Source organism: Biomphalaria glabrata, chromosome 18 (assembly GCF_947242115.1).
Source record: "Biomphalaria glabrata chromosome 18, xgBioGlab47.1, whole genome shotgun sequence".
NCBI classification, from domain to species: Eukaryota; Metazoa; Mollusca; class Gastropoda; family Planorbidae; genus Biomphalaria; species Biomphalaria glabrata.
The window spans coordinates 1,081,051-1,106,620 of NC_074728.1; the positions used below are offsets into that span (position 1 = coordinate 1,081,051).

At 34.4% G+C, this 25,570-nt stretch overlaps 1 protein-coding gene across 2 annotated transcripts; it reads left to right on the forward strand.

Moving 5' to 3' along the window:
• The first annotated feature begins 1,294 nt into the window (after positions 1-1,294).
• On the forward strand, positions 1,295-25,328 carry LOC106079011 (uncharacterized). Of its 2 annotated transcripts, XM_056017319.1 has the most exons (13): positions 1,295-1,414; positions 4,514-4,674; positions 4,908-5,023; positions 5,896-6,011; positions 6,439-6,557; positions 7,908-7,989; positions 8,607-9,448; positions 10,052-10,159; positions 14,388-14,471; positions 19,163-19,472; positions 20,458-20,632; positions 22,129-22,257; positions 24,198-25,328. In XM_056017319.1, the coding sequence occupies exons 1-13, from the start codon at positions 1,357-1,359 to the stop codon at positions 24,715-24,717; spliced, it is 2,820 nt and encodes a 939-aa protein (XP_055873294.1). In that variant the 5' UTR covers positions 1,295-1,356; the 3' UTR covers positions 24,718-25,328. The 2 variants fall into 2 exon arrangements, with proteins under 2 accessions (XP_055873294.1, XP_055873295.1); XM_056017320.1 differs by lacking the exon at positions 14,388-14,471.
• The last annotated feature ends 242 nt before the right edge of the window (positions 25,329-25,570 follow it).

A 25,570-nucleotide genomic window follows, 5' to 3' on the forward strand; every position in this document is an offset into this window, starting at 1 on the left:
TATTACAAGACATTCATTGTTTTTATTACCGGTATCTGAAGCGGTACACAATATTGAAATCAGAGAACGTCAGAGCTGGAAGGCGATAAAAAAGCCAAAACAACGTCTTTCTATGCCAAACGACTCGGGTGTTTGTATCAAGTACTTTAGATTTACAGACGGCAGTTTGATGAAAGATTTGTTCACTTTTAAAACGACGTGTTTATATTTTACTTTCACTTCAGACAACATATGTTGAATATTTTGGTCATTGACTTGTAGCACCAGATCGCTAGAACAACTAAACCAATTTAGGCGAATTATATTTTTAAGAATCAACTTTAAATAACTTGAACAAACTTCTCTTGCGAACAAAAAACTCAACATTTTATTACAATATACACAGTTTTAATTTGAGATGAGATATAGATCTGAAGGTAAGGAAATAAACAAAATCTGGCTCATAACAAGAACACGTCTTTACACTTCTACACCTCTCTGTAGCGACGAATGAGTTGTGTCTTGTACGTAGCGCAAAGTTCTAGGCTATGCCCACTCACTATAAGCGGCCGATAGCCAAGCAACTACGGGAAATTTACTCATTCTTCCTACTCTGTAACTGCTAGAATCATGGGAGTGTCACCATCGGCTTGGCGGAATGGTTGGACACCGCACCAGGCCTCTAGCTCTTTCATCCCCACCTCAGATTTCAAGGTAACCTGTAGACCACTATCTGTTGCTTGTCTAATTCTTTTTCCACTAACACAACGTTTTGGCAACTGGAATCCTCGACCAATGCTCTAACAGTAACAGACTAAGGGACATGATTCTGCAATCTCTTGAAAATAAACCAAAACTAGCTATAGGCTACTTATTGTATTTCTTAAACTGAATTTTTTTGTCTATAAAGAAAATCCAGTCTCCTTTTCATATCCGTGTTGTGTAATGTAACAGAGAAATAGTCTCCCCCTCCCCTCTTACATATCCTCACCAAAGAGGCTGAGAGGTAAGAGCATACGATTGCCAAGTTGAAGGTCGCGAATTGGTTATGATTTACTTTTTTTTTTTACGGCATACGATGTCAACAATATTCTTCCTTAGTTTAATCATCACTTGAATGGCTTACTTTATTATAGACTTTAAAGCAGTCCTGAGACCTCCACTAGCCAGTTACGGACGTTGAAGACTCGAAGTCAAATTACCTAATTTTCTTGGTCTATCTATATAGTATTTCTATCTATGCTGTTTCTGTTAATCCATATAAATAAATAAAATAAATGTGAAGACATTTCTTTAATTTATAAGGTAAGATGATATTACGAGTTGGCAACACTGCCTGCGCTTGGTAAAAGCGAAACCGTACAAGTTTGTTTAGAAATGGCGGCACGTTGGTTATCAGGTAAACAGTTAGACGGTGTGTTTTGGACATCACAAGGTAACATTCGATTAATGGCCTATCGTTCTTGTTCTGAAACTAAATACCCTAAATAGATCTCTAGATACATAAAAATATATTTTAAATGCTTATTTCTATCTAGATTAGATCTAGATTCTAATAGTAAATCATCTCTAGTCTAGTCACTAGTCAGTCTAAGTCTAGACTAGTCTAGAGTCTAGATCTAGGACTACATCTAGTACTAGAGTACTACTAGATCTAGTACTCAGTAGTAGTAGAGAGTAGACAGTAGAGATAGAAAAAATAATTATTAATATAAATAATAATAATAGATCTAGAATCATATAGACTCTAGTTACTAGAATCTAGAGACCTAGACTGACTAGAGTAGATACTAGATTCTACTAGAATTCTAGTTCTAGATTCTAGATCTAGCTTATCTAGAAAAAAAAAGTATAATGTCTAGATCTATAATTAATTCTAGTTTTTCTAGATCTAGATAGATAGATAATGATAATAGAATCTAAATTCTAAATCTAGACCTGTGATGGTATTCCGACTAGATTACTCAAACTCAAAGACACTAAATAGTGAACTAGCACCAGTGCTCAAAATACTTGTTCAGGCATCTCTTATCAATGTCGAGTACTGAGGGATTGGAAAACATCTAAAGTGACTCCCCTGCATAGATTCAAATAAGAAAAAGGAGAAAACTCCAGACCAGTATCACTAACCAACATCATGTTTAATAAAATACTAGTTCAACACATAAAAAATAAATATGTAGCAAAATCATAAATCACTTAGATAAACATAATGTCCCTACTCCCTACCAACATATCTTTAGGAAATACAAGTCATATAAAACTAAACTTATGAGACTAAGTGATGTTTTTTTTAAATGAACAGATTCCATTTTATTCGAATTTTCTAAAGTTCACCACCATAGCTTGGTTATTTTTTTTTTACTATTTTGGCTTTACTGGTTCATTACATTAATGGATTCAGGGTTACCTGATAGGGAGAGAACAAACAGTAGTAATAAATGGCTGATAGGCCCACTACTGTCTTTAATTTACATAACAATTTACCAAATTGTGTTTAGGAATAAAAGTCAGATTATTTTCAGATGATTGCATAATATATAGAACAAAAAAACCAACACAGATACTGAAATTTTACAAAAAGAATTAGAAGAATCACAGAAATGGGAATCAAATAGGATCACGTCTTTCCATTCAGAAAAATGACAGCTATTAAGAGTAACAAAAAATATAAAATAAAACAAATAAATACCACTTATCTTATTCATGATAAACCAGTAACACGGACTAAAAACTCCAAATACATAGGTGTTGTATTAATGACAAATTATCATGAATACCCCATATTGATTGTTAAAAAAACAAACAAAGCTATCTATAGGATTTATTAAAATAAATGTTTACAAATCAAATAGGAATATAAACTAAAATGCTATTAAACCTTATTTAGACAATATTAATTAGAATATGCATCCTCTATTTGGGACTCTGCAACTCAAGAAAACATAAAGAAAATATAACAGACACAAAATAGAGCTGTGAGATTTATAACTAACAAATATTAACATTTGATTACAGTAACACCATTAGTAAAATCACAAATTAGAGACACTTCAGGACAGTAGAATATAAAGTAGAGTAGCAATTATACATACAAAAGTGAACCATATTATGCAAAAAAAAACAACAACTAAGAAAATACTAAGAAAGAAAAAAAAAATGTCCATCTTCCCTAGTGCCATTAGAACATGGAATGGATTACCTGAATCAGCCAAGAAAACAAAGGACTTAGCTGAGTTGATGTCTATGATTAACATGCTTGACTAGATTGACACATGAAGTATGTAGGATGTAATTATCTTCTTTTTTGAAGTAATGTGGTGGCTGAGTAATAAAGTGCTTGGCTTCTAAACCGGGCTCAAATCCTGGTCAAGACTGGGATTTTTAATTTCATGATCTTTAGGTTGCCTCTGAGTCCTCCCAGCTCTAATGAATACCTGACACTAGTTGGTGAAAAGTAAAGGGGTTGTCATTATACAACATGACACCCTTGTTTGCCATGTACCACAGAAACAGATGACCTTTAAATCATCTGCCCTATTGACCACATGGTCTGAAGGGGAAACTTTAATGTCTTTATTTTTTAGGTTAAGATTCTGAATTCTTATTTTACCTAGTTAGGAGAATAGCAAAACAAGACTTAAAAATTAAACATCATCTTGTTTGGAATGTTTTAACCTGAAAATAATGTAAAAACAAATGTGTCTGCTTGAATCTCCATGTAACTTGAAATATGGGTATTGTTGCCTGCTAATGAACATGTTTGCTGAATCATGATGAAATAGTTAATAAACAACAATGAAAACACTACAACAGATCTGTTTTTTTTAAAGTAATTAACATTCTAAAACAACTTGCATTTAGAACTTGTCTCTATTCAATCTTGTCTGGGTTCTTCTTCGTTCTCATTTTACATGTTCGAGGGTTCAGATCAGTAATCCTATATCTGAGATGAACCGCGCAGTAGTTTCCAGATCAGGCAGTTCTTCGTATAGTTTTTGTTCTATAGGAGGGTTTTGGGGCCAGAGTCTTGTTTGGGCCTCTTGATATAGTATGGAGCTTTGAAGGATATTGTCAGCATTCTCTGGTAATGCTCCACAGGGGCAGGCTCTGCTTGTCCCCACTTTAAGCTTCCGGAACATATGTTGTCTCATTTTGTTGTGTCCGGTTCTGAGTAAAAAAATTATGTGTTGGTCATGTCAAGATAGCTTGTAATAGACATCCTTTTTCTTGTAATTGGGATGTGAGCTGGTCCAATTCTCATTTATTCTAAACTCTATTATTTTCATAATTTCTTCTGGGTAGAGAGGGATTTTCATTTGTTTGATCCTTCTTACATCTTTGGCCAGTATGTTTGCTTTTCATTGCCTTCTCATTCAGTGTGTACTGGAATCCATTGAAGAACAGCTTCCTTGCCGTTGATGTTAAGATTTACAAGAGCTGTCCTGAGTTGCTTTATATAGGGTCTGGGTTCTATATTAAACACATTTTTTACTTTTATTTTACTTGAATTTTTCTGTCTTATCTTGTTTAGGTACTAGCAAGGAGTCCATTGTACCGGGTGTAAATGATATTCACAATCTAAGACCAAAAGTCAAAGGTGGAAGAACCAAGGAGGTCAAAGCTTCCATTCCTGTAGTTCAATCAGTCATTCAAGTATTGGACCCTCATGCTACTAAATCCTCAACCTCTGGTGTAAGTTGGTTGTTGTTGTAAATGGAAATAGTAATTTTTTTAAAAATCACAAAACATAACTTTTTACCATCTCATAAAGAATTAAAAAAAAAAATTCATTACATTGTTCAAGTACTAAAAAAAAACAACTTTTTTATTTAAAAATTACAAAAAAAACAAACAACATATCATTATTGCTATGTTCTATTTTTATTCCCTATCTGAATTAAACTTGTATCCTTTTTCAATTGAAGCTGTCCACCATGTTATCAGACAGCAGAAGTAATGTGCCAGACAAGCAGGTATCTCTCAGGGATCTCTGTGTTGAAGACAAGAAAAGAGTGGCAACTTTAATCAAGGAGCTAGCCAAGTATGTATGCTTTGAAAAAAGCATTCTTAGTGTATTTATATAACTGGCCTTCACACAGGTTTTAAAGTATATGACCCACTTCACAGTGACAAGAGAAAAGGTGAAAGTGTCCAGCAGTTTTAGTAAATAGAACTTATAAACCATCCATAGTTACTTATAGAGATGGCAAAATCTGTTAAGCTGCTTATATCCCTGTGGGGGTAAATTCAGAAAGAAATTAGGAATGGTGAGTTTTTATGGCTTCTTATAATTAAACTTACTTCTAGCAATCTGACTTCTTCTGTGACAACACTAGTGCTTGGTTGCTTTTGTACAAGTAATTCTCCTAGATGCCTCTGTATGTTGGGGAAAATAAATTCTTAGTTTTTCCAGGCTTTCTCTGCTCTTGAACCCATCAACATTATCATTTGTTGCATAGAAAATAGTGCAATTAAAATATGACTTTAAATATCAACTATAGATTCTGTAGTGTCATTATTTAATATGAGTGTGAAAATAAACAGAGTTGCTAAAAAAAAGAAAAGAATGGGGAACAATGATGAACATATCCAGAGAATGTTGGAGTGAGAATTCACTTTATTTGATTTCAATATCGTAAGAAGTACGGTAAGTGGAGTGTTATTTTAGATTTACATTGACTTGTGGTTCTCTACATGACAAATATACATATGTCACCACTAATGAGACACCATGATTCTTAGTCATCATTTGTAGACATGAAAAACACATGACATAGCTTTTAAGTTATAACAAGAAGTTATTGATTTAATGTTTTTTTGCTTCTTTCTTACCCCTGAAGTTTGATCTCTTTAATGTTTTGTGGAAATAATGTTAAAACAATGTGTTTATCTATTTACTTGTTACTCTATTAGGCTTGGTGAGGAAAAGGAAAATGCTGAGAAAAATCTTGAGGAAGAAAGAAAACATTATGAAGAACAGATTCTGAAACTTGTGGAACAACAGGAGCAGATTTTAAAGGAACGAGAAGGTTGTTACATTGAAAAAAAAATATTTTTTTTTCTCTTCTTATTGACCTAGCATAAGTGTTGTTGTTTTTTTTAATTATCTAATAACCAAGGTTTCCTCTATTCCATAATTATTAATGTGTTCATATCAATTTCTCAATGTCATCAGTATCTAAATTTGTGATTATCATTTTGCAATTGAGTTTTTCAACTGCATTTATTGTTCATTTTAACATATACTACTTTTACTTTGTGGTGGCTTTCTGACTAGGTAGACAATAATTACTCTTGTTTCACAAAATATTATTCATCAGTGTTTTGCTTTATAAGTCTTACTGTTTTCTTGTTCTGTTTAGGGTAAAATTTTGGTTAGCGTTCTCTTTGGGAAAACAGAACATGATGATACATTCAGCCATATGTTGATTATCTTCCTTTTTGTGTTCTCCTCAGAGGTACAAAACAGACTCTTGGAATATGAAACTTATATCCTGAGACTACAACAAGACCAGAAACTAAGTGAACTAAAACAGAAAGAGATATTTAATAAACAAGTAGCACTAGGACAGCAGGTAGGATCAATGTAATATAACCTTTAGAAAATATTGTGTTTTGTTTTAATTGCAGGAGGGGTGTTGTTGCCAAGTGGTTAAGCACTTGGCTTCCAAACCAAGGGGTTCTCGGGTTGGCATCCCTATGGTGACTGGTAGTAGTAATTTTGGGATTTTAAGGGCGCCCATTAGTCTACACTGCTTTAATGGGTACCTGACATTAGTTGGGGAAAGTAAAGCAGTTTGCCATAGTGCTGGCCACATGACATCCTCTTTAACTTCGGCCATAGAAACAGATTATCTTTGTATTATCTGACATAAAGATTGCAAGGTCTGGAAGGTCGAACTTAACTCTAAGTGAATACAAACTTACACATTTTTAATGTTAAATTTATAAAAACATTGTCTCCATGCCTGCTCTATCTCAAGTGTACTAACTCACTTCTAAAGTAAAATTATAATATGGCAGATTAAAAAAAATTGCTTCTCATTACCAGTCCAGGTAAGAATATAAGCAAAACTATCAAAAGACCAGTAAGACCTAGACACTGACAAAAACAACAGGAAATTAATAAATACTTGGAAAAGGAAAATATAAAGATATAGGTCATGCAATAACTAGAGGATTTGAAGACCTGTCTATTTGAAGAAAAATTAAAAAGAAGAGATTTTGTTTGGCAAGTCATTTTGAAAGAATGTCAGAGAAAAAAGGTGAAAATGGTGTAAAACATGAACAGGATGGCTTGACAATATAGAAGCAGATCTATAACAACTCAAGAGCTCAGGAATGGAGGTGAAACTCTGAGGAGAGATATGAATGGAAAGATGTAGGTTAGGGTCAGGGCCTTTTTAGGGTTGAGGTGCTAACGGGATGAATGGACCTGTTAAATAGTCTTAAAGAGTGAAAAATATTTTAGCAATGATTTTCTGCACAATGACTCAAATTTTGTGATCAATGTCTACAATGCAGTGCTGAATAAAGCATTTTGTAAAATGAACAATAATTGTGTAATACGAAGGCTGCAGGGTGATATGGTGGTATATACATGCACCTCTGACTGTTGACACTAGGGTCTTGAGTTTGAACCTGCCTTTTAAAAAAAAAGAAACTAAAAAACAAACAAAAGATTGTTTATGTTCATGTTTCCATGTGCATCATTTTTAATATCCACTTTTAGTTTCTGCACTGCTATAGTATGTTGAAACTGTAAAATTTTGTTTTTTAAAGTATGTTGAAAGTGTAAAATAGATTTTGTTTTTAATGTTGTTTTGTAAAACTAAACTAAATAAACCTTTCTTATTGTTTTTCAATTGGTGCCTATGTTTGTAAGAAATAATACTTAGTTACAAATAACTAATATTCTCCACTAGGTTGTGTCTCACCCAATAGATCAGCATGATGGTCACCTCAATAATCAGGCAGTACAGCAACTTCCAGAAGCCTGTCATCAAGGTATAGGCTTAAGTACATATTTTGGTCATGTAGCATTTATTTTTTTTTTTAAATCCCCTTTCAGTCCTTGTGGTCTATAGGGCAGATGATGTAAAGGTCATCTTAATCTGTGGCCTACGGTTAACGAGGGTGTTATGTGGCTACACAATGACCAACTGCCTTTACTTTTCCCCAACTAATGTCAGGTATCCATTAGAGCTGGGTGGACTCAGAGGTGCCAGAAGATCCCTAATTTAAAAATCCCAGGATTCGAACCCTGGACTCCAGCTTTACCGCTCAGCCACCACACCTCCATTTATTCTTTACCTTTCCATTTCTGTTTTATAGTTGTTTTTTCTTTGTGCCAGAATTGCTGTTAATTTTTTTTTTTTTTATAGAAGACTACTTAAACTAACAGCTATGTTATAATCAATATTTGAAATAGGTTTTTAGTAAAGCTTTGAAACATTTACAATGTAAAGACAAAAATATTTACATGCTGGCACATTATTTTATGGTATTAATTGGAAAAGCGTCTTGTCATTGAGCCCTTTATAGTATTTTATCAGTTGTTGAAATATTTTTTTATTTTATTGAGTTGTAATATATCTTCAGCTAAAACATTTGTTTCTTCTTAGAAAATATGATGACTAAAACCCCTAACAAAGTGCCCAAGCAACTTGTCGAGGAGGAGGAAAGTTTCTTTGGGAATTGTTCAACTAACGTCCTACCTTCTCACTCTGTAACAGCAGCCCACCATGACCGTCCATTCACTGCCAAACTAAACAAAGAGCTCGACCACCAGAATCAAATTCTGGCTGCTTCTTTCTTGTCTGGCCAGTCGACTCCAAGGAAGGGTATTGCTGCTAACTCCCCAAGAGCTTCGAATAGAGTAAATGACAGTGTCTCACCAGAAGATATTTTACAAAACTCATTCAGAGCCTCTAGTCCTAAAAACCTAAAGGAAAATGAGAAAGGCAGCATCCATGTTAATTTACTACAAGGTTACGGGAATACAGATTATCTAACTCCTGAGAAAAATGATCTAATCCATAGGCTGATTGAGAGTCAGTCTCAATTGAAAGCTGAGCAAGTAGAAGTAACGGATTTAAATACAAACATCCAGGTAGCCAAGAGAAAGCCTAGAAAACGACCACCTCCAAGTTATGGCCCCTTGCATCCTCCGGTCATGTCTAGTACACAGAAGAGCTCAGAGTTTGGAGAAGTCGACTCTTTGTTAACTCTCGATCAAGCCATTCCAGAGCAAAAACTTTGGCCACCAGTAGAAGTGGAGGAAAATAGAAACAACAATAGTGATGACATGGACCGTAACTCTGTCAGGCAGCCTGTGATTCATGGGAAGGGCGCACTTTCAACTAAATATAGTAGCAAAACAGAGGAGAAATCCACAAAAGAATTAGAGATTGCAAGACTTGAGGAGGCAGGAATAGATCAAGAATTTTTACGCAAATATAAAAAGGTTTGTTTTGATAATTCTACTACATTTACTTTAGATTCGTGGTAAATTCCCATGTGTTCTAATAAATGAAGGAACCCTTATTTTAATGGAATGATTAAGAAATAAAAAAAAACCAGTGTTTATTAATAATAATAATCTTTATTATCCATAAGGACATTTTTCTTAAAATTTGTGCATTACACAAGTTACTCATGGTTTGTATGTGAAAAGTTTATATCAGATAGTTTTTATTTAATGATTTGATTGCCAGGTAAAACAAAAGAGTGTTTGTGTCTGACTTTGCTTTCTGTGTCTTGTATCTCTTTAGTGATGGTAAAATCACAAAATCCTGACCCAAAGGGTGATTTTTTAAATTTCTAGACATTTTTACAAATCAAACAAGAACATAAAACTAAAACACTGTTTAATCTTAGACCATACACAGAGATACACATAGGACATAATTTTCTTTTTTGAAGGCATGTCTGTACTTGATAGGAAAATAAGAGAGATTTTCTTGTTCTCAATCTCCTCTCTTCCTTTCTCCCTTTCATTGAGTGTATGAAATAAATGTTGTGTGGGCCATCAATAAATTGTTGAATAATTGAAACATTGTTTGTTCAGATGACCCCATCAGAGAGGAAGCAGGAATTACTGCGTCAACGTTCCATGCTATTAGAAGAACAGAACCGCTTGAAGATATTACTGGCGGAACAAGAATCTCAATTAAAGGTAGAGTTGTTTCTGCTTAGTTTTGTGATTTGTTAATGCCATCTTGTTGTGTAACCCAACTATCTTATCTTATCTTATATAATACAGACGTTACTTCAAAAAAGAAGATGATTACGTCCTACGCGTCATGCATTTAGTCATGCATATTAACCAATGACTTAAATTCTGCCAAGTCACTGGTTTTCCTGGCTAGCTCAGGCAACCCATTCCATGCTCTAATAGCACTAGGGAAGAAGGAGTATTTGTACAAATTTGTCCTAGCATATGGGACGAGGAATGTGCCTTTATCTTTGTGTCTTTCAGAGTATTTTATTAAATTTTGTTTTTGTATTTGAAGATTATGGTTCAGTGTTTTATGTATGATTGCTACTTTACTTTTGAGCCTTCTGTCCTGAAGGCTTTCTAAATTTAGTGATTTTACTAAAGGTGTTACTCTAGTCAAATGTGAATATTCGTTTGTTATGAATCTCACTGCTCTATTTTGTGTCTGTTCCAGTTTCTTAATGTTTTCTTGAGTTGAGGGGTCCCAAACGGAGGATGCATATTCTATTATTGGCCTAACCAAGGTTAAGTAACATTTTAGTTTTATGTTCTTATTTGATTTATAGAAATTTCTTTTAATAAATCCTAATGCTTTGTTTGATTTTTTTGTAGTTTCATCAATATGTGGATTCCATGATAGTTTTTCATTTATTATAACACCTAGGTATTTTGCGTTTTTAGTCTGTGATACTGGTTTGCCATGAATAAGATAAGTGGAATTAATTTGTTTTAGTTTTTTTGTTACTCTTAACAACTGACATTTTTCTGGGTGGAAAGACATGCTCCAATTTGATTCCCATTTCTGTAATTCATCTAATTCTCTTTGTAAAATATCTGTGTCTTGTGTTGTTTTTATTGTTCTATATATTATGCAATCGTCTGCAAATAATCTGACTTTTGTTCCTGAACTAATGCAATTTGGTAAATCATTTATGTAAATTAAAAATAGTAGTGGACCCAAGACTGTACCTTGAGGTACACCTGAGTTTACTGTTATCGGTGTTGATTTAGAGCCATTTATTATTACAGTTTGTTCTCTCCCTATCAGAAAGTCTTTAATCCACTGATGCAGTGGACCATTAATGCCGAAATATTTTAATTTTTTAAGCAAACTATGGTGGTGAACTTTGTCAAAAGCCTTAGAAAAATCTAGTAAGATAGCATCTATTTGTTCACTATTATCTAAACCTTTTGAAAAATCATCAATTAGTCCTATTAGTTGTGTTTCACATGATCTATATTTCCTAAAGCCATGTTGGTATGGTGTGAGGACATTATGTTTGTCTAAGTGGTTTATGATGTTGCTACATATTATGTGTTCTAGGATTTTACATGTGATGCTGGTAAGTGATACTGGTCTGTAGTTCCCTGGGTCAGATTTTTCTCCTTTTTTAAATAGGGGGGTGACATTAGCTTCTTTCCAGTCCTTTGGTACTCTGCCCTGGTTAAGTGAAGCCTGAAAGAGTATTTTGAACACTGGGGCTAGCTCATTACTTAGTTCTTTGAGTAATCTAGCTGGAATACCATCAGGTCCAGAAGCTTTATTTGGTTTGGTGTTGGCTAATAGTTTTTGAATTCCATTTTCTTGTACTACTATATCTTCTATGTTGTCTACTTGGTTCAAATTCAGTAATATGTCTTTGTCTCCTGGGGCTGAGAATGCTGATGCAAAGTATTTGTTTAGAATGTTTGCTTTAGTTTCATTATCATTATGTATTATGTTATGTTCATCTTTTAATGGCGCTACGCCTGTTGTTTCCATTTTCTTAGACTTAATGTATGACCATAGGTTTTTGTTGTTATCTTTAGATATTACATTGTTTATGTATTCACTCTGCAGCTGTCTGCTTACTTTTTGGGTTAAGTGTTTAATTTTTATATACTTTTTGTAAACTCTTTCTGCATTAGTTTCTTTAAATTTTCTATAGAGGTTTTCCTTCTGTTTACAAAGCTTCTTTAGTCTATTATTAAACCAGCATTTATTTATTTTGTTTGATGTGTATTTAGTTGGTATATGATTTTCTATTATGCTTTTAAGATGGTTTTTAATGAAATTCCAGAGGTCATCGACTGGTTGGTTAATGTCTTTTTCTAATAAGAATGTTTGTTGAAAGTTTAGTGCAGCTTGGTGTAGTTGTGTTAGGTTACATTTATTCCAGAGTAAGATTTTTCTTTTGGGTTTTGTATTGGCTACTGCTTTTATCTGACTGTGTATTTTTATGATCTCATGGTCTGATAGACCAGGGATAATTTCATAATCAACTACTAATCCAGGTCTGTTGGTTAAGAAGAGATCTAATGTGTTGTTTAATCTAGTTGGCTTTTTAATGATTTGATCTAAACTTAGGTTGTGTAAAGTTTCTATGAAAAGCTCATTTATGTCCTTAAGGTTTTGGTGTTTATCTATGGTTAGTGTTTTCCAATTTATATCAGGTAGGTTGAAATCACCCATAATCCAAAAAACTGCATTTTTATTTGTCTCTTTAAGTGTAGTAATCTGATTACATAGTTCCTGCATGTATTCTAAACTAGAATTTGGTGGTCTGTAAATGCTGCCTATTATTAGGGATGTTGAGGTGGTATTAATTTTACAAAATGTTGATTCTACATTTTTTGAGTTAGGTAAGGTAATTTCTTCTGCTATAAGAGTGTTTTTTATTGCTAAAAGAACTCCTCCATGATTATCAGCCCTATCTTTTCTAAAAATTTCATAATTACTATTGAAAATTTCTGCATTATAAATTTCAGGATGCAGCCAAGTTTCTGTTCCTGCAATTATGTCTGGTTTCTCACATTCTAATAAAATTTCTAAGTCTGCTGTTTTGTTCCTAATGCTTTGAAAATTTATAACTAAGGTTTTAAGGTATTTTGGTATTACTTCTTTAGTAGGTTTGTTTAGTGAGGCTGTTGTATTAATTTTAGTAGATTTAGGTTTAACAGGAGTGGATCTGGCTAGTGGTTGGTGAGTTTGGTTCGGGATGGTGTTTAGGATGTTGTATGGGTTAGAAGTGTCCGCATCAAAGGAATCAAACAGTCCTGATGTAAACTGAGGTAACCCACACGGTACACAGTGCCATGATGCGTCTTTGTTGCCTAAGGCATAATACACAGGTGTATTCATATGGAGACATGATGCATGGTACCATTCATCGCAGGTGTCACATTGAATGGCTTTCTGTTTCAGGGTGCATATTTTTTTGCAGATGTTGCATCTATCTTTAGATCTAGGCCCTGGATTTGACTCTACATCTCCTGCCATTAATATTAACAGTGATAGGTATTTATTTCTGCTGTGTCTGATTGAGAACTTCCATTTGTGATGGGTAATCTTCTTTAATGTTATAGATGTGTATGTTAGGTTATTTTTGAAGTTGCATTGTTCTAAAGTGTGATGATTGATTATGACTGTTGTTTCCTTTTTAAGTTTAGTGTTGACAAAGGTAGATCTAGTTCTGTGTTCAGCTAGTGTGCATTTGGTGATTATTAGGATAAATAGCCAGAGCAATTTCATGATGACTGTTCTTGATTTTAGTTTTTAAAGGAGTCTAGTCTAAATCTAGTTTAAGGTTTACAATGCCTAAGTTAAGGTTAGGGTTAAATTAAATTAAATCAAATCAAATGGTTTATTAAATTCAAAATGTGGACCTAGACTAGATCTAGATTCTAGATCTAATTCTAGATCAATATATTTACGTGTATAACTAACTACATAGAATATTACTATTAGTTATTATTAGTAGTATTAGTAGATGATTAGTAGTCTGAAGGTATGCTTTGCACAGTCTAATATAACTACAACCCGCAAACCTTATATACCTGCATGTGCGTAGTGTGACTTGCCATAAGCTACTGATGCATTAAGTACTATCATCCTTTCTACTTGTTTTCTTGAGGCTTAGAATGAGATTTTAATAAGGCTTTACTATGTACATTTCACAACCACACAGCTAACAAAAGACCCACCAGCATGTCCATAGTTTCCATTATGTCATGTTTATGAGTTAAAAAAATTTGTAAACCCTGCAACTTTGTATACCTGGCAGAACTGCCAATGGTTTGTAAAAACTTGTATAACCCGCAGGTTATATGAGTGAAAATACGGTATAGAAATTTATAATTTTTGTGCCTGATCAGCTGAAACAAAGTCTAATTGTAAACACATTATTTTACATTACTGTGTGGCAAGCTGAAAGAAAAAGAACTGGCCAAGAAAAAGAACACAATGGCAGATATTTCTATTCACCAAGGAAAGAAACAAATAAATTTAAACGTAGGTGAATTACAGTTGGTGAAAGTATTGAGTTTTTTGTTAATAATTGTTCCTTTGAATTTTTAAAAAATGTTCTCCTTTGAATATTAAATAAATATCCAACAGAAATATCTAGTAAAAAAAACACAAACAAAATATCACACATCTTTTCGCATCTATAATGATACATTTTTTACACACTCAAATTTCTAGATTTAAAATGAGCATATTTTTATCCTTTTTTTATGTTTTGTTTTAATTTCTAATTATTTTTTCTGTTTATTGTTACAATTGAGGTAGCTAACTAGTTCACTTCAAACGTTAGTAAAAAGCTTATTAAAAAGGTTGCCATTAATCCTGACAATTTTTTTTTTTCTAAATAGTTTCTATGTCTTCACTTTATTAGCCAATCTGATAAACCAAAAGAAATTGCATCATCATTACTGTAATTTATTAAATTAACAAATTTATCAATTTTTAATTGGATTTTGAATATATAGGCACATTCACATTTTTCAGCCTTCCTTCTTAGTGTCTTAGCAGCCAGTGCTGCTGTACCAGATTCCTGTCAGTTGCATGACATGAAAAGTTATTATGGAAGCCCTATTGATGAAATGATTAAAAAATCAAGCAAAACATTAGGGTTTATTAAAAGAAATTTTTACAAATGAAACAAAAACATAAAGTTAAAATGTTATTTTACTGTCACCTGATGCACATACCTTGCCGTGGTGTGACAGCTTGAGTGCCTCAATGACCCTCAGAGCTATACCGGCGGGAGCTCATCACTCCTGGCAGGTACTACCAAGCCGGACAGGTCTATTAGGAAAGAGGCCAGACAAAAGGTGCATCCCCCTCCCCGGGACACAGGGGTTGTGCGATAGGCTAACAACCTGTCCATGGAAAAAAAAAAGTGTTATAGAAACCAGAACAAAAGCACAAACACTAAACATTGTCAGAGGCGAAAGTAGAGCTCCACAAAGGAGACTTATGAAGCTATGCAGGGAAAGTCGAACGAATCCTGTGAGGCCGACCACTCTACTTAAACCAATGAAAAAGAAACACTTCCTTATTCAGAAGGCAGCATTTAACTTGGGAACATGGAATGTCCGCACTTTACTAGAACCAGGTAGATGTGCACAAACTGCCAAGGAAATGGCCAACTACAAACTACAGATCCTGGGAATGAGTGAAGTTCGATGGAACACATTCGGTGAAACAAGACTGCAATCAGGAGAAACCCTTCTCTTCTCTGGAAAGGAAAAAGAAGATGACTTACATGAAAATGGTGTAGCACTACTACTAAACAAGGAAGCTTTCAAAAGTCTTTTAGAATGGGAACCAGTTTCAGAACGAATAATTAGAGCCAAATTTTTGTCTAAGTTCAAAAATGTTCACATCATTATGTGCTATGCTCCCACCAACCTTGCAAGTGATACTGACAAAAATACATTCTATGACCAACTGCAAAGTATAGTTGACAAAATACCTACAAGAGATGTTTTGATCGTCATGGGAGACTTGAATGCCAAAGTGGGAAGTGACAACAGAGAGAGAGAGAAAAGTATGGGCACCCATGGACTTGGCACCATAAACAAAAATGGAGAAATGTTTGCAGACTTCTGCACATTTAATGAATTAGTGATAGGAGGCAGCATTTTCCCCCACAAAAAATGCCACAAAGTGACATGGGTTTCACCAGACAATAAAACAGAGAATCAAATCGACCACATTACCATACGGCGGAACTGGAGAAGCACATTACTAGATGTACGAAACAGAAGAGGAGCAGATATTGGCTCAGACCACCACCTAGTTGTTGCCAAACTAAAAATGAAGCTGGCCAGCAATAAAACAGAAAGAAACAAAAGGAAAAGATTTGACCTAGACAAGCTCAACAACACACAGATTAAAAAGGAATTCCAACTATCCCTTCAAAATAGATTTGCTGTGCTACAACTAGATGAGGCCAAACAAAGCGTCGATAAATCTTGGCAAAATTTCAAAGAAATTATTACTGAAACAAACAATGAAGTACTAAGCCTTAACCCTAAGAAGAAAAAACAGTGGATTAGTGACGAGACATGGAAATTAATCGAAGAAAAGAAATGCGCTAAACAGGCAGTTAACCTAGCAAAAACAAGAAACCACAAGCAACAATCAAAACAAGACTACCAAGCAGTTTCACAGAAAGTCACCAAAATGCTTAGACAAGACAAACGATCATTTTACAATAATCTGGCAGAACAGGCAGAAGAAGCAGCAGGTAAAGGAGATATAAAACAACTATACAAAATCACCAAACTTCTCAGTACCAAAAAGGCTAATTGCAATGTTCCAGTCCGAAACAAATACGGAAAACTACTTTCTTCAATAAATGAACAACTTGAAAGATGGAAAGAACATTTTCAAGAAGTGCTCAATAGACCTAAATCACGAAATCCACCAGATCTAAATGCAGGACCAACACTAGACATAAACATGGAAGAAATAACAAAAGAAGAAATAAGGAATGCACTCAAACAAATGAAGACAGGTAAAGCAGCTGGAATTGACAACATACCACCCGAAGTCCTAAAAGAAGGAGGAAGTGAAATAGTTGACCAAATGCACAAACTATTCAACAAAATTTGGTTAACAGAAACACCTCCGGGTGAGTGGAAAAAGGGCTTGCTAATTAAAATACCAAAGAGTGGAGATCTATCACAATGTGAGAAATGGCGAGGCATCACTTTGCTGTCAGTACCAAGCAAGATTTTTAGCAGAATCCTACTAAACAGAATAAAGGGAGCATGTGATGAACACCTAAGGGAAGAACAGGCCGGATTCAGAAAAGGGAGATCTTGTGCTGACCAAATAGCTACACTCAGGATAATTGTAGAACAATGTGTCGAATGGCAATCTCCTCTCTATGCAACTTTTGTTGACTTTGAAAAAGCTTTTGATAGTGTCGACAGAGAATCTATCTGGACTGTAATGAGACATTATGGGATCCCCAATAAAATAATAACCATAATCAAGAACCTTTATGATGGTTTCACCTGCCAAGTAACCCACTGTGGCAAGCTGTCAGAGGAATTTCCAGTCACAACAGGAGTCAAACAGGGATGTCTTCTTTCACCACTCCTGTTCCTTCTAGTACTGGATTGGGTCACAAAAGAAGCCTACTCCAACGCAGGGAAAGGAATCCAATGGACTCTCACACAAAAGCTGGAAGATCTGGAATTCGCTGATGACATAGCCCTATTATCACACAGACTACAGGATATGCAAGAAAAGGTCACAGCTTTAAGCGAAGTAGGAAAAAGAGTAGGCCTCAAAATAAACCACCAAAAAACTAAAGTACTTAAAGTAAACAACAAAACAAAGTGGAGACATAGTATTGGATTCTCAGACAATAGACCAAGTAGAAAATTTTATATACCTTGGGAGTGTAGTCAGTATATCAGGTGGAACAGATGAAGACATTAAACGCCGTATAAATCTAGCACGTCAGACATTTACACAGCTAAAACCAACCTGGAAATCTCCTTACATCTCAAACAAGACTAAACAAAGAATCTTTAATTCTAATGTCAAGGCTGTCCTACTGTATGGTTCTGAAACATGGAGAACAACTGAAGCCACAACAAAAAAAATACAGACCTTCATCAACAGATGCCTGAGAAATATCCTAAAAATACACTGGTATGACAAAGTAGAAAACACCAAACTGTGGGAAATGAGTGGACAGAAAAATATAGAAGTGCAGATCTTAGAGAGGAAGTGGAGATGGATTGGTCACACCCTTAGAAAAGATACCAGCAACAGAGCTAGGCAGGCCATAGAGTGGAACCCCCAGGGAACAAGACGCAGAGGAAGACCAAAAAGAACATGGCGACGCAGTGTACTTGAAGAAGCAGAGAAGACCGGGAAGAGCTGGGACACCATCAAAAAGCTAGCAAGAGACCGTGGAGAGTGGCGTGTTTATGTCGAGGCCCTATGTTCCATGAGGAACTCAAAGGAATGATGATGATGATGATGAAAATGTTATTTAACTTTAGTTAGACCAATATTAGAATATGCCATCCTCTGTTTGGGATCCCTCAACTCAAGAAAACATAAAGAAACAAGATCAAATACAGAATAGAGCAGTGAGATTTATAACAAATGAATATTCCACTTTGATTAGAGTAACACCATTAGTAAAATCACTAAACTTAGAGACACTTCAGGACAGAAGAATAAAAAGAAAAACCCCACTAAACCATAACTTACACATAGAAAAACAAAGCCTAATGAATTACTCTGAAAGACACAAAGATAGAGGCACATTTCTTATTCCATATGCAAGAAGAAATTCATACAAGTGCTTCTTCTTCCCTAGTGCCATTAGAAAATGGAATGGGCTGCCTGATTCAGGAAAACCAACAACTTAGGAGAGTTTAAGTCATTGATTAACATGCATGACTAGATTAACACATGAAATGGGTAGGACGTAATTATCTTCTTTTTTGAAATAACGTCTGTAATATATAAGATCAAATAATTTACACCAGTGTATCAAATGTGTACTTTTTCTATTCATCTGTACACTGTAAAGATATGTATGTCAGACTGACTATTAGGGCTCCTGGGATTAAAATGTGGATTAACATTAAGATGATAATCACAATTTATTTAAAGTCAGCTCCTTGTTTAACATTTTGTTTTTACTGCTGTTCACTTTTCAGGCTCGAACAGGTCAAGGCCACAAGCAAGTGGCCAAAGAAGCAGAAGTAACTATTACAAGGAGTCCTCATGTTGACAATAAAGGCCACAATAGTCCTCAGTCTAGCAGTAAGGGCTTCAAAAGTGAAACTAAGGGTCTTAACAACAGCTGTTTACCTGTATCAAAAGACAAAGGACAGCTAGAAAGCAGCTTTACTGATGCCACCGACAAAAAGCTCAATGGCAGAGATGGAGATCAGTGCATCCTATACACAGATCTACCTGCAGAACAAGTTGTCAAAAAGTTGGATTATTCTCAGAGTTCTGATACAGGTACTTTGTCTTTGGAAATTTTTTTTACTTTTTTATATTTCACTCCAAGTACATCATGCAAGTTACTAATTCTAACTTGCTAGCAGATTATGAACTTAACTAACTATTTACTAACATTTCATGAGGTTAGGTAATTATCAACTAACAGATTGTGAACTTAAATATTTACTAACAGTTCATGAGGCTTGGTCACAATCTACTAGGAAATTATTAAGTATATTAATGAGCATCTTATAAAAACTATATACAAATCAAGGGAGATAGATAACTCACATGTATCAGGTTTTAATAGAACCACAAGCACATTTTGTCTATTTTCGTAAATTCTGACTCGAGTAATCCACTTAAAATAATACTGTTCTTATCACTTTTGAATGATTTTATCACTAATAGGTTTTAATAAATGTCAACTAAGCATTACTACATAACACAGTTGTATTAGAATCTTTAAAATTTCATGATACATCCCTGTCATGTTTCAGTCTTTGATATCTCAGTATGTGACTAAATAGTTGAACTCTTCATTAGCAGTTTTAATTGGATTTGGATATGTAGGCACTTTCACAATTTTCAGCCTTCTTTCTTGCTTTCTTAGCAGCCAGTGCTTCTGTACCAAATTCTTCAGTTCTCTGTGAATATCTGTCATGACGTTTAATATCATTCCTTATAAGCTCAGATATTAATGTCATGCTTGACAATTCTTTTAGGCATAACTTAAACGGACAAAAGAGCCTGGCCAGAGAGTTATGCTCTTTTTTACTGCCAGGGTCATAGACTTTACATGAGTTCAATCACTTACATCATCAGTCATCCCAGACTTGTGCCACTGAAGATCAATGTTATTCTGTTAAATATGCGTAGGACATAATCATCTTCTTTTTGGAAGTAATGTCTTTATTTTATTGTATTTTATAAGATAAAATAAGTTCAATATTTCTTTTTGTTGTAGCTTTCTTTTAATAATTTGCTTAATATATTTTTATAGAAAGTATTCAGTCCAGTGGCAAGTTGAAGTCTAAGAGAGGTGTGGCCAAAGAAGTTATTGACTCCCCTGGCACTGCATCTCTTCACCGTGACCATCCTAATAGTCCTAGAAGGTCAGCACTTCAAAGACCGCAGATGGATAAATCTACCAGCATATCTTATGCCCATGTTCCGAGGTAGGTAATGGAGATCACCTGGTTCATGGAAACTATTTTATTGTCACATTAAATTATCGGATAATAGACGAAATCAACACTACTGACCAAAATATAGAGATTAATAGACTTCAAATATCTTGAAACTGGCAATAACCTTTTATTTTTCTTATTTATTGTTAGTTTGGAGACTAATGTGTGCTTATGTATTACTTTAAAATCAAGTGCATGGATACACCAGAAAAAAAAAATCTATGATTTATAGTGTTGCACTCTTTAGGACTCATAACCTAGTGAAAAAGTTCATCATAAATTGTATGCAACAGTGATGTGAACTTTGACTTTAAGAATATCTTTACATAATTATGTAAAAGGAAGTATCAATAAAATAAAATTGACCGCTTAGTAAGTACAAGCTCTGGAAGCTTGTCGAATGCTTTCTTCAAAGATGCCGTCACTCCATAATGGGCTTATGCTGACAAGAATACCTCACAAATTACCATATTCCGCTGGAGGCAAGGGTGTTACAGCAGGAGATGGCCTCTGAAAGAGGTCACAGATGTTTATTTGAGACCCAAAGAAAAACCCTTGCTGAAGACTGGTTCAGACAATGAAAAGAAAACTTACCGGTAGATGTTATTGTATCTGACCAAACATGCAGATTGCAAGTGGGGTTGCATTATCATTTGAAATAATGCATTATCCTTTTTCTTCAAAATATAAGACAATGCCTTATTACAGTGATGCCCAAACTACAGCCCGCGGGCCATATCCGGCCCACGACATGGTTCCATCCGGCCCGCCGCAATGTCGGCTCTAAGTGTAGAAATCTACCTTCCACACATATAAAAAATGTGAAAAAATGTATCTTTACCTACGTTTGGGCCCTCACTGTTTCACTGATGGATTATCATGATCTTTAACATTTGTGTGTTTATAAAATGGGACTCTGAATGTAGAATCTACCTGGATAAGTTAACAGATCTTTACTTTTTTTGTTGTTGAACATGATAATAAGCCAACATATTTATTTTATAAAGAAAGTGTGACTGTTTAATAAAACAACAACATAAAAAGGGCATTATAGAAATCAATAAGGTGGGATTCTTGGTTTGAGCCGCCAATAAAAGATTGTTAAACTATGCCTAGATATTGGAGGATCCGTGGAAATATTTATCAAAAAGAGACCACAACATGAGCCGGTGTTGCTCACATTTAAGTAGAGAAATGGAGGTACTGTCTGGCGCGTAAATAACCTATTAATTAAGTATCAAATCCATAGGTTTCTACCAAAATAGTTTCAGAACAATTTCATTTCATTTGAATAACTTTTCGGTCATGTGGCCCGCGAGATGAGTATTGGAAATTATAATGGCCCACAGGTCGAATTAGGTTGGGCATCACTGCCTTATTATATTTTCTAGCTTTGATAATTTGTAGAGAAATTTCCTCAAACCTTTCTTTTTTTGTCAATACCATTATGTATAGATAAAGCTTTTATTGTTTGTCTTGTTTAGATTAGTCCCAAGTCTTGAACTTGATGACAAACCAAACCACAGAACAGAAGCTCAAGTTGTCTCCTTATCAAGTCCAGGGTCAAGACCAGATACTGAGCGGTCAAGCAAGAAATTGTCCTCAGCAGTTGGGTTAGTTGTTGTTTTTTTCTTTAATTCTTTGGCCAGATCAGTCATGAAGTATTATATTAGGTCTGTGCAAATATCTCTGATAAAATATCTGGTTCATGAGAAAAAACAACAAATGCTTTAATGTAAAATTTGCATCTTGATACCGAAAAATCTAAGGACAATGGAAGTATTATATATCTTAGCTTATAAAATACAGGCATTACTTCAGAAAAGATTATGATTATGTCCTATGCATTTCAATCTAGTCATGCATGTCAATCAATGACTTAAATCTGCTAAGTCTTTGGTTTTCCTGCCTGGTTCAGGCATCCCATTTCATGCTCTTGTAGCACTAGGGCAGAAGGAGTATTTCTATACATTTGTCCTAGCATATGGAACAAAAAATGTGCCTTTATCTTAGTGTCTTTACTATTTTATAAAGGTTTAACAAACTATTTAATAAATGTCACATATTCCTTAAAACTGTATAGAAACTGCTGATGTCTAGAATACAAAGAATATAAAATAAATTCCAGTTACAATAAAATTTGCCCCTTAGATTCTTCATGCCTGGCAGCCATAGATTTGTAATCAATGTTTCATCAAATCCCCAAGCCTTTATGACAGTTAACATCTGAGATAAATGATATATATTTCTCCTCCACTAGAGAAGTGTAATCAAGTATTGATTGATATAATAAATACGATGGATCAGGTGTAAGCTATAGTGCTTACGTCAGTTCTCATATCACAGTCCATATATCAATTATTCAATAAATTGAAAAAGTGGTTGCATTAGGTCAAGCATGTTTATTATTTTAAAAGAAGATCAATGCAGCAGGGTCAAAGATAGATCTAGATGTTCCAATACAAAGACCTTATTTATTTTCTTCTATTTACACACTAATCACTCTGCCAGTTCATGTAAAGTTGGGCGCATACCTTTTAATTCTGCACTTTGTCCTTTAATTAATATCTAAATATGTCATTATAAACTTTCCTTAATATCTATCTTTAACAATACTCAGGCCTGACAGACATGCAGTTTAAGGATTGAACCAATCTTATCCAAAATTAAATCTAGCCATGTAGTTAGGAAAGCGAAATGAAATTTATTGGGAAACTTTTATCAAATATTGCTTCTTGCAGTAATAATATTTATTTTCCCATTACTATGTCTGTCTTATAAACTTGAGCACCCCTACCCTCCTTGTTTAAAGCTGGTAAGGCTAAAACTGAAATCAAGATTAATTCTGAGCTCTTAAAAAGTAACGAAAAGCTTTTCATGAGTTTATCTTGTTTCTTTAAAAGTACTTTTTAGAAGTACATGCTGGAATATAGAAAGTAAGATTAAGTAACAAATTTGTTAATTTCAACTGTTGACTAAAAGTAGAGATTAGTGATAGTAAGAAAACATCCATTGGATACATGTAATCAGAAGTGATGTAGGCCTACTGATGCACCAAACATTTATTAACATATCAACAGGGACACTTCAGTGGATAATAATCCAATTCAGCATTATAAATCTGTGTAAATATATGAGTATCAGTAATTGTGTAATATTATAGTATTTGATTGTTTGGGCTGTTACTAGAAAGCTCTTTACTTCTTCATCCAGTCGACTTTTTTTTTTTTTTTTTTTTGTGATAGGCTCCCTTATCCAAGGCTATTACCTCCCTTTCCTCATAGCATCATTCATTAATAATCTAGGTCTCCATTAAATTCCATGCCCTTACTAACAATTTTTTATTGCAAACCATCTACTATATATTTTATCAAGATCCATTCTACTGGAAGTATTGAAGCTTCTAAGCAAATTGACAAGCAACTTGAGAAAGAATGGAGAGATATTAAAGAAATATCAATAATGATGCACATTAGTTTGGAGACTTTTCTGTTGATAGGTTTTTACTGTTTTATTAATTTGTTCTCTTCTATTTCTTTTGTTTCTTTGTCAGTGACAAGACAATGTCTGTAGTAGAAATCATCAACACTTTGTCAGACAAGACTACAAGAAACTCCAACAGTAAAAGGTCTGCCAGCAATAACTCTCTGCCCAGCAGCAACAAATCTGACATTGACAGTGACGGGAGCTGCCGTCTTCCGTCAACTGATAGGGACCCTAATCTGAGCCTATTTATACTGAATAGAAACCTAACCGAGTCGAAAGCTCGAAGAAACTTGGTGTCGAAATATAATAAGCCAGCAGTGGATGACTACTGCTATAAACTGTCTCCAAGAGGTCATCGCTATGAACATGACCTACTTGTAGACCAAAAATTTCAACGTTCAGACGAGCATAGACACCTAAAGAAGAAACAAGACCAGCCTGACTTGGAGGATGAAATAGACAATGTGTTGGTTGCTATAGAAAACCTGGAAGGCAGTGAAGGAAGTGAGGGTCCAGAATGTGAACTCGAAGATGACCTCACCGACCTAGAAGAAAGTAGAATTCTTGAAGATGTCTTTTTCATATGAGATTTTCTCTAAGAAATGTAATGTTAAATACAATTGTAATAATCATTTTATATACAACTGAGCATGCTGCTAATGGATTGAACTATTGAAAGCACAAAAAGACATAAACTGAACTAACATTATGTATATTTTTTTCAGCTTTTAACGAAACTACTAAGAAGAACAAAACATTATGATTGTAATCTAATCATTATCAGTTTGAAAACATGGATCAATGTTCTTGGGAGAAACAAATATGTGATTAGTCTCAAAATTGATACGAGGAGGATGTGATACTTTCAAGCCGTGCACAGAGCAGGGTCATGGCGGCATTAAAGAAAAGTGGGGGACAACCACTGCAAACATAATTACAGTAAGTGTAGCGATCTAGACGAGATCAGTTTCAAGTCATCACTGTTTTGACTACCTTAAACTCAGTTCTTGTGCACATGAGGAACCAACCCATTTGGAGCATAGACAAGAGATCTGTTACAAAGTTGTACTGGGAATTCTTATATATTTATTTTGTATATGATATGTTGATTGATATTTGTAAGATTAGAAAATTTAGGGCTATGAATGGTGTGCCCTTCTCTGAGCTTTTAATAAACTTAAATTTATTGTTTTGTTAATACATTTTTTGCCTTTTCTCTCAATTATAAGTTATTTTAAGTCCATATTTTATATTTCATAAACTTAAAAACAATTTGATGATTACTTATAATCTTTATAATTTTCTGTCTCACGGTCGTTTCCATTACTAACATTCAATATGATAAGTAGTAAAGTAAAGTTTCTCATTCTGACCTTGCGATCTATAGGGCTGATGATGTTAATCTGTTTCTGTGGCCAACGGTTAATAAGCAGGGTGTCG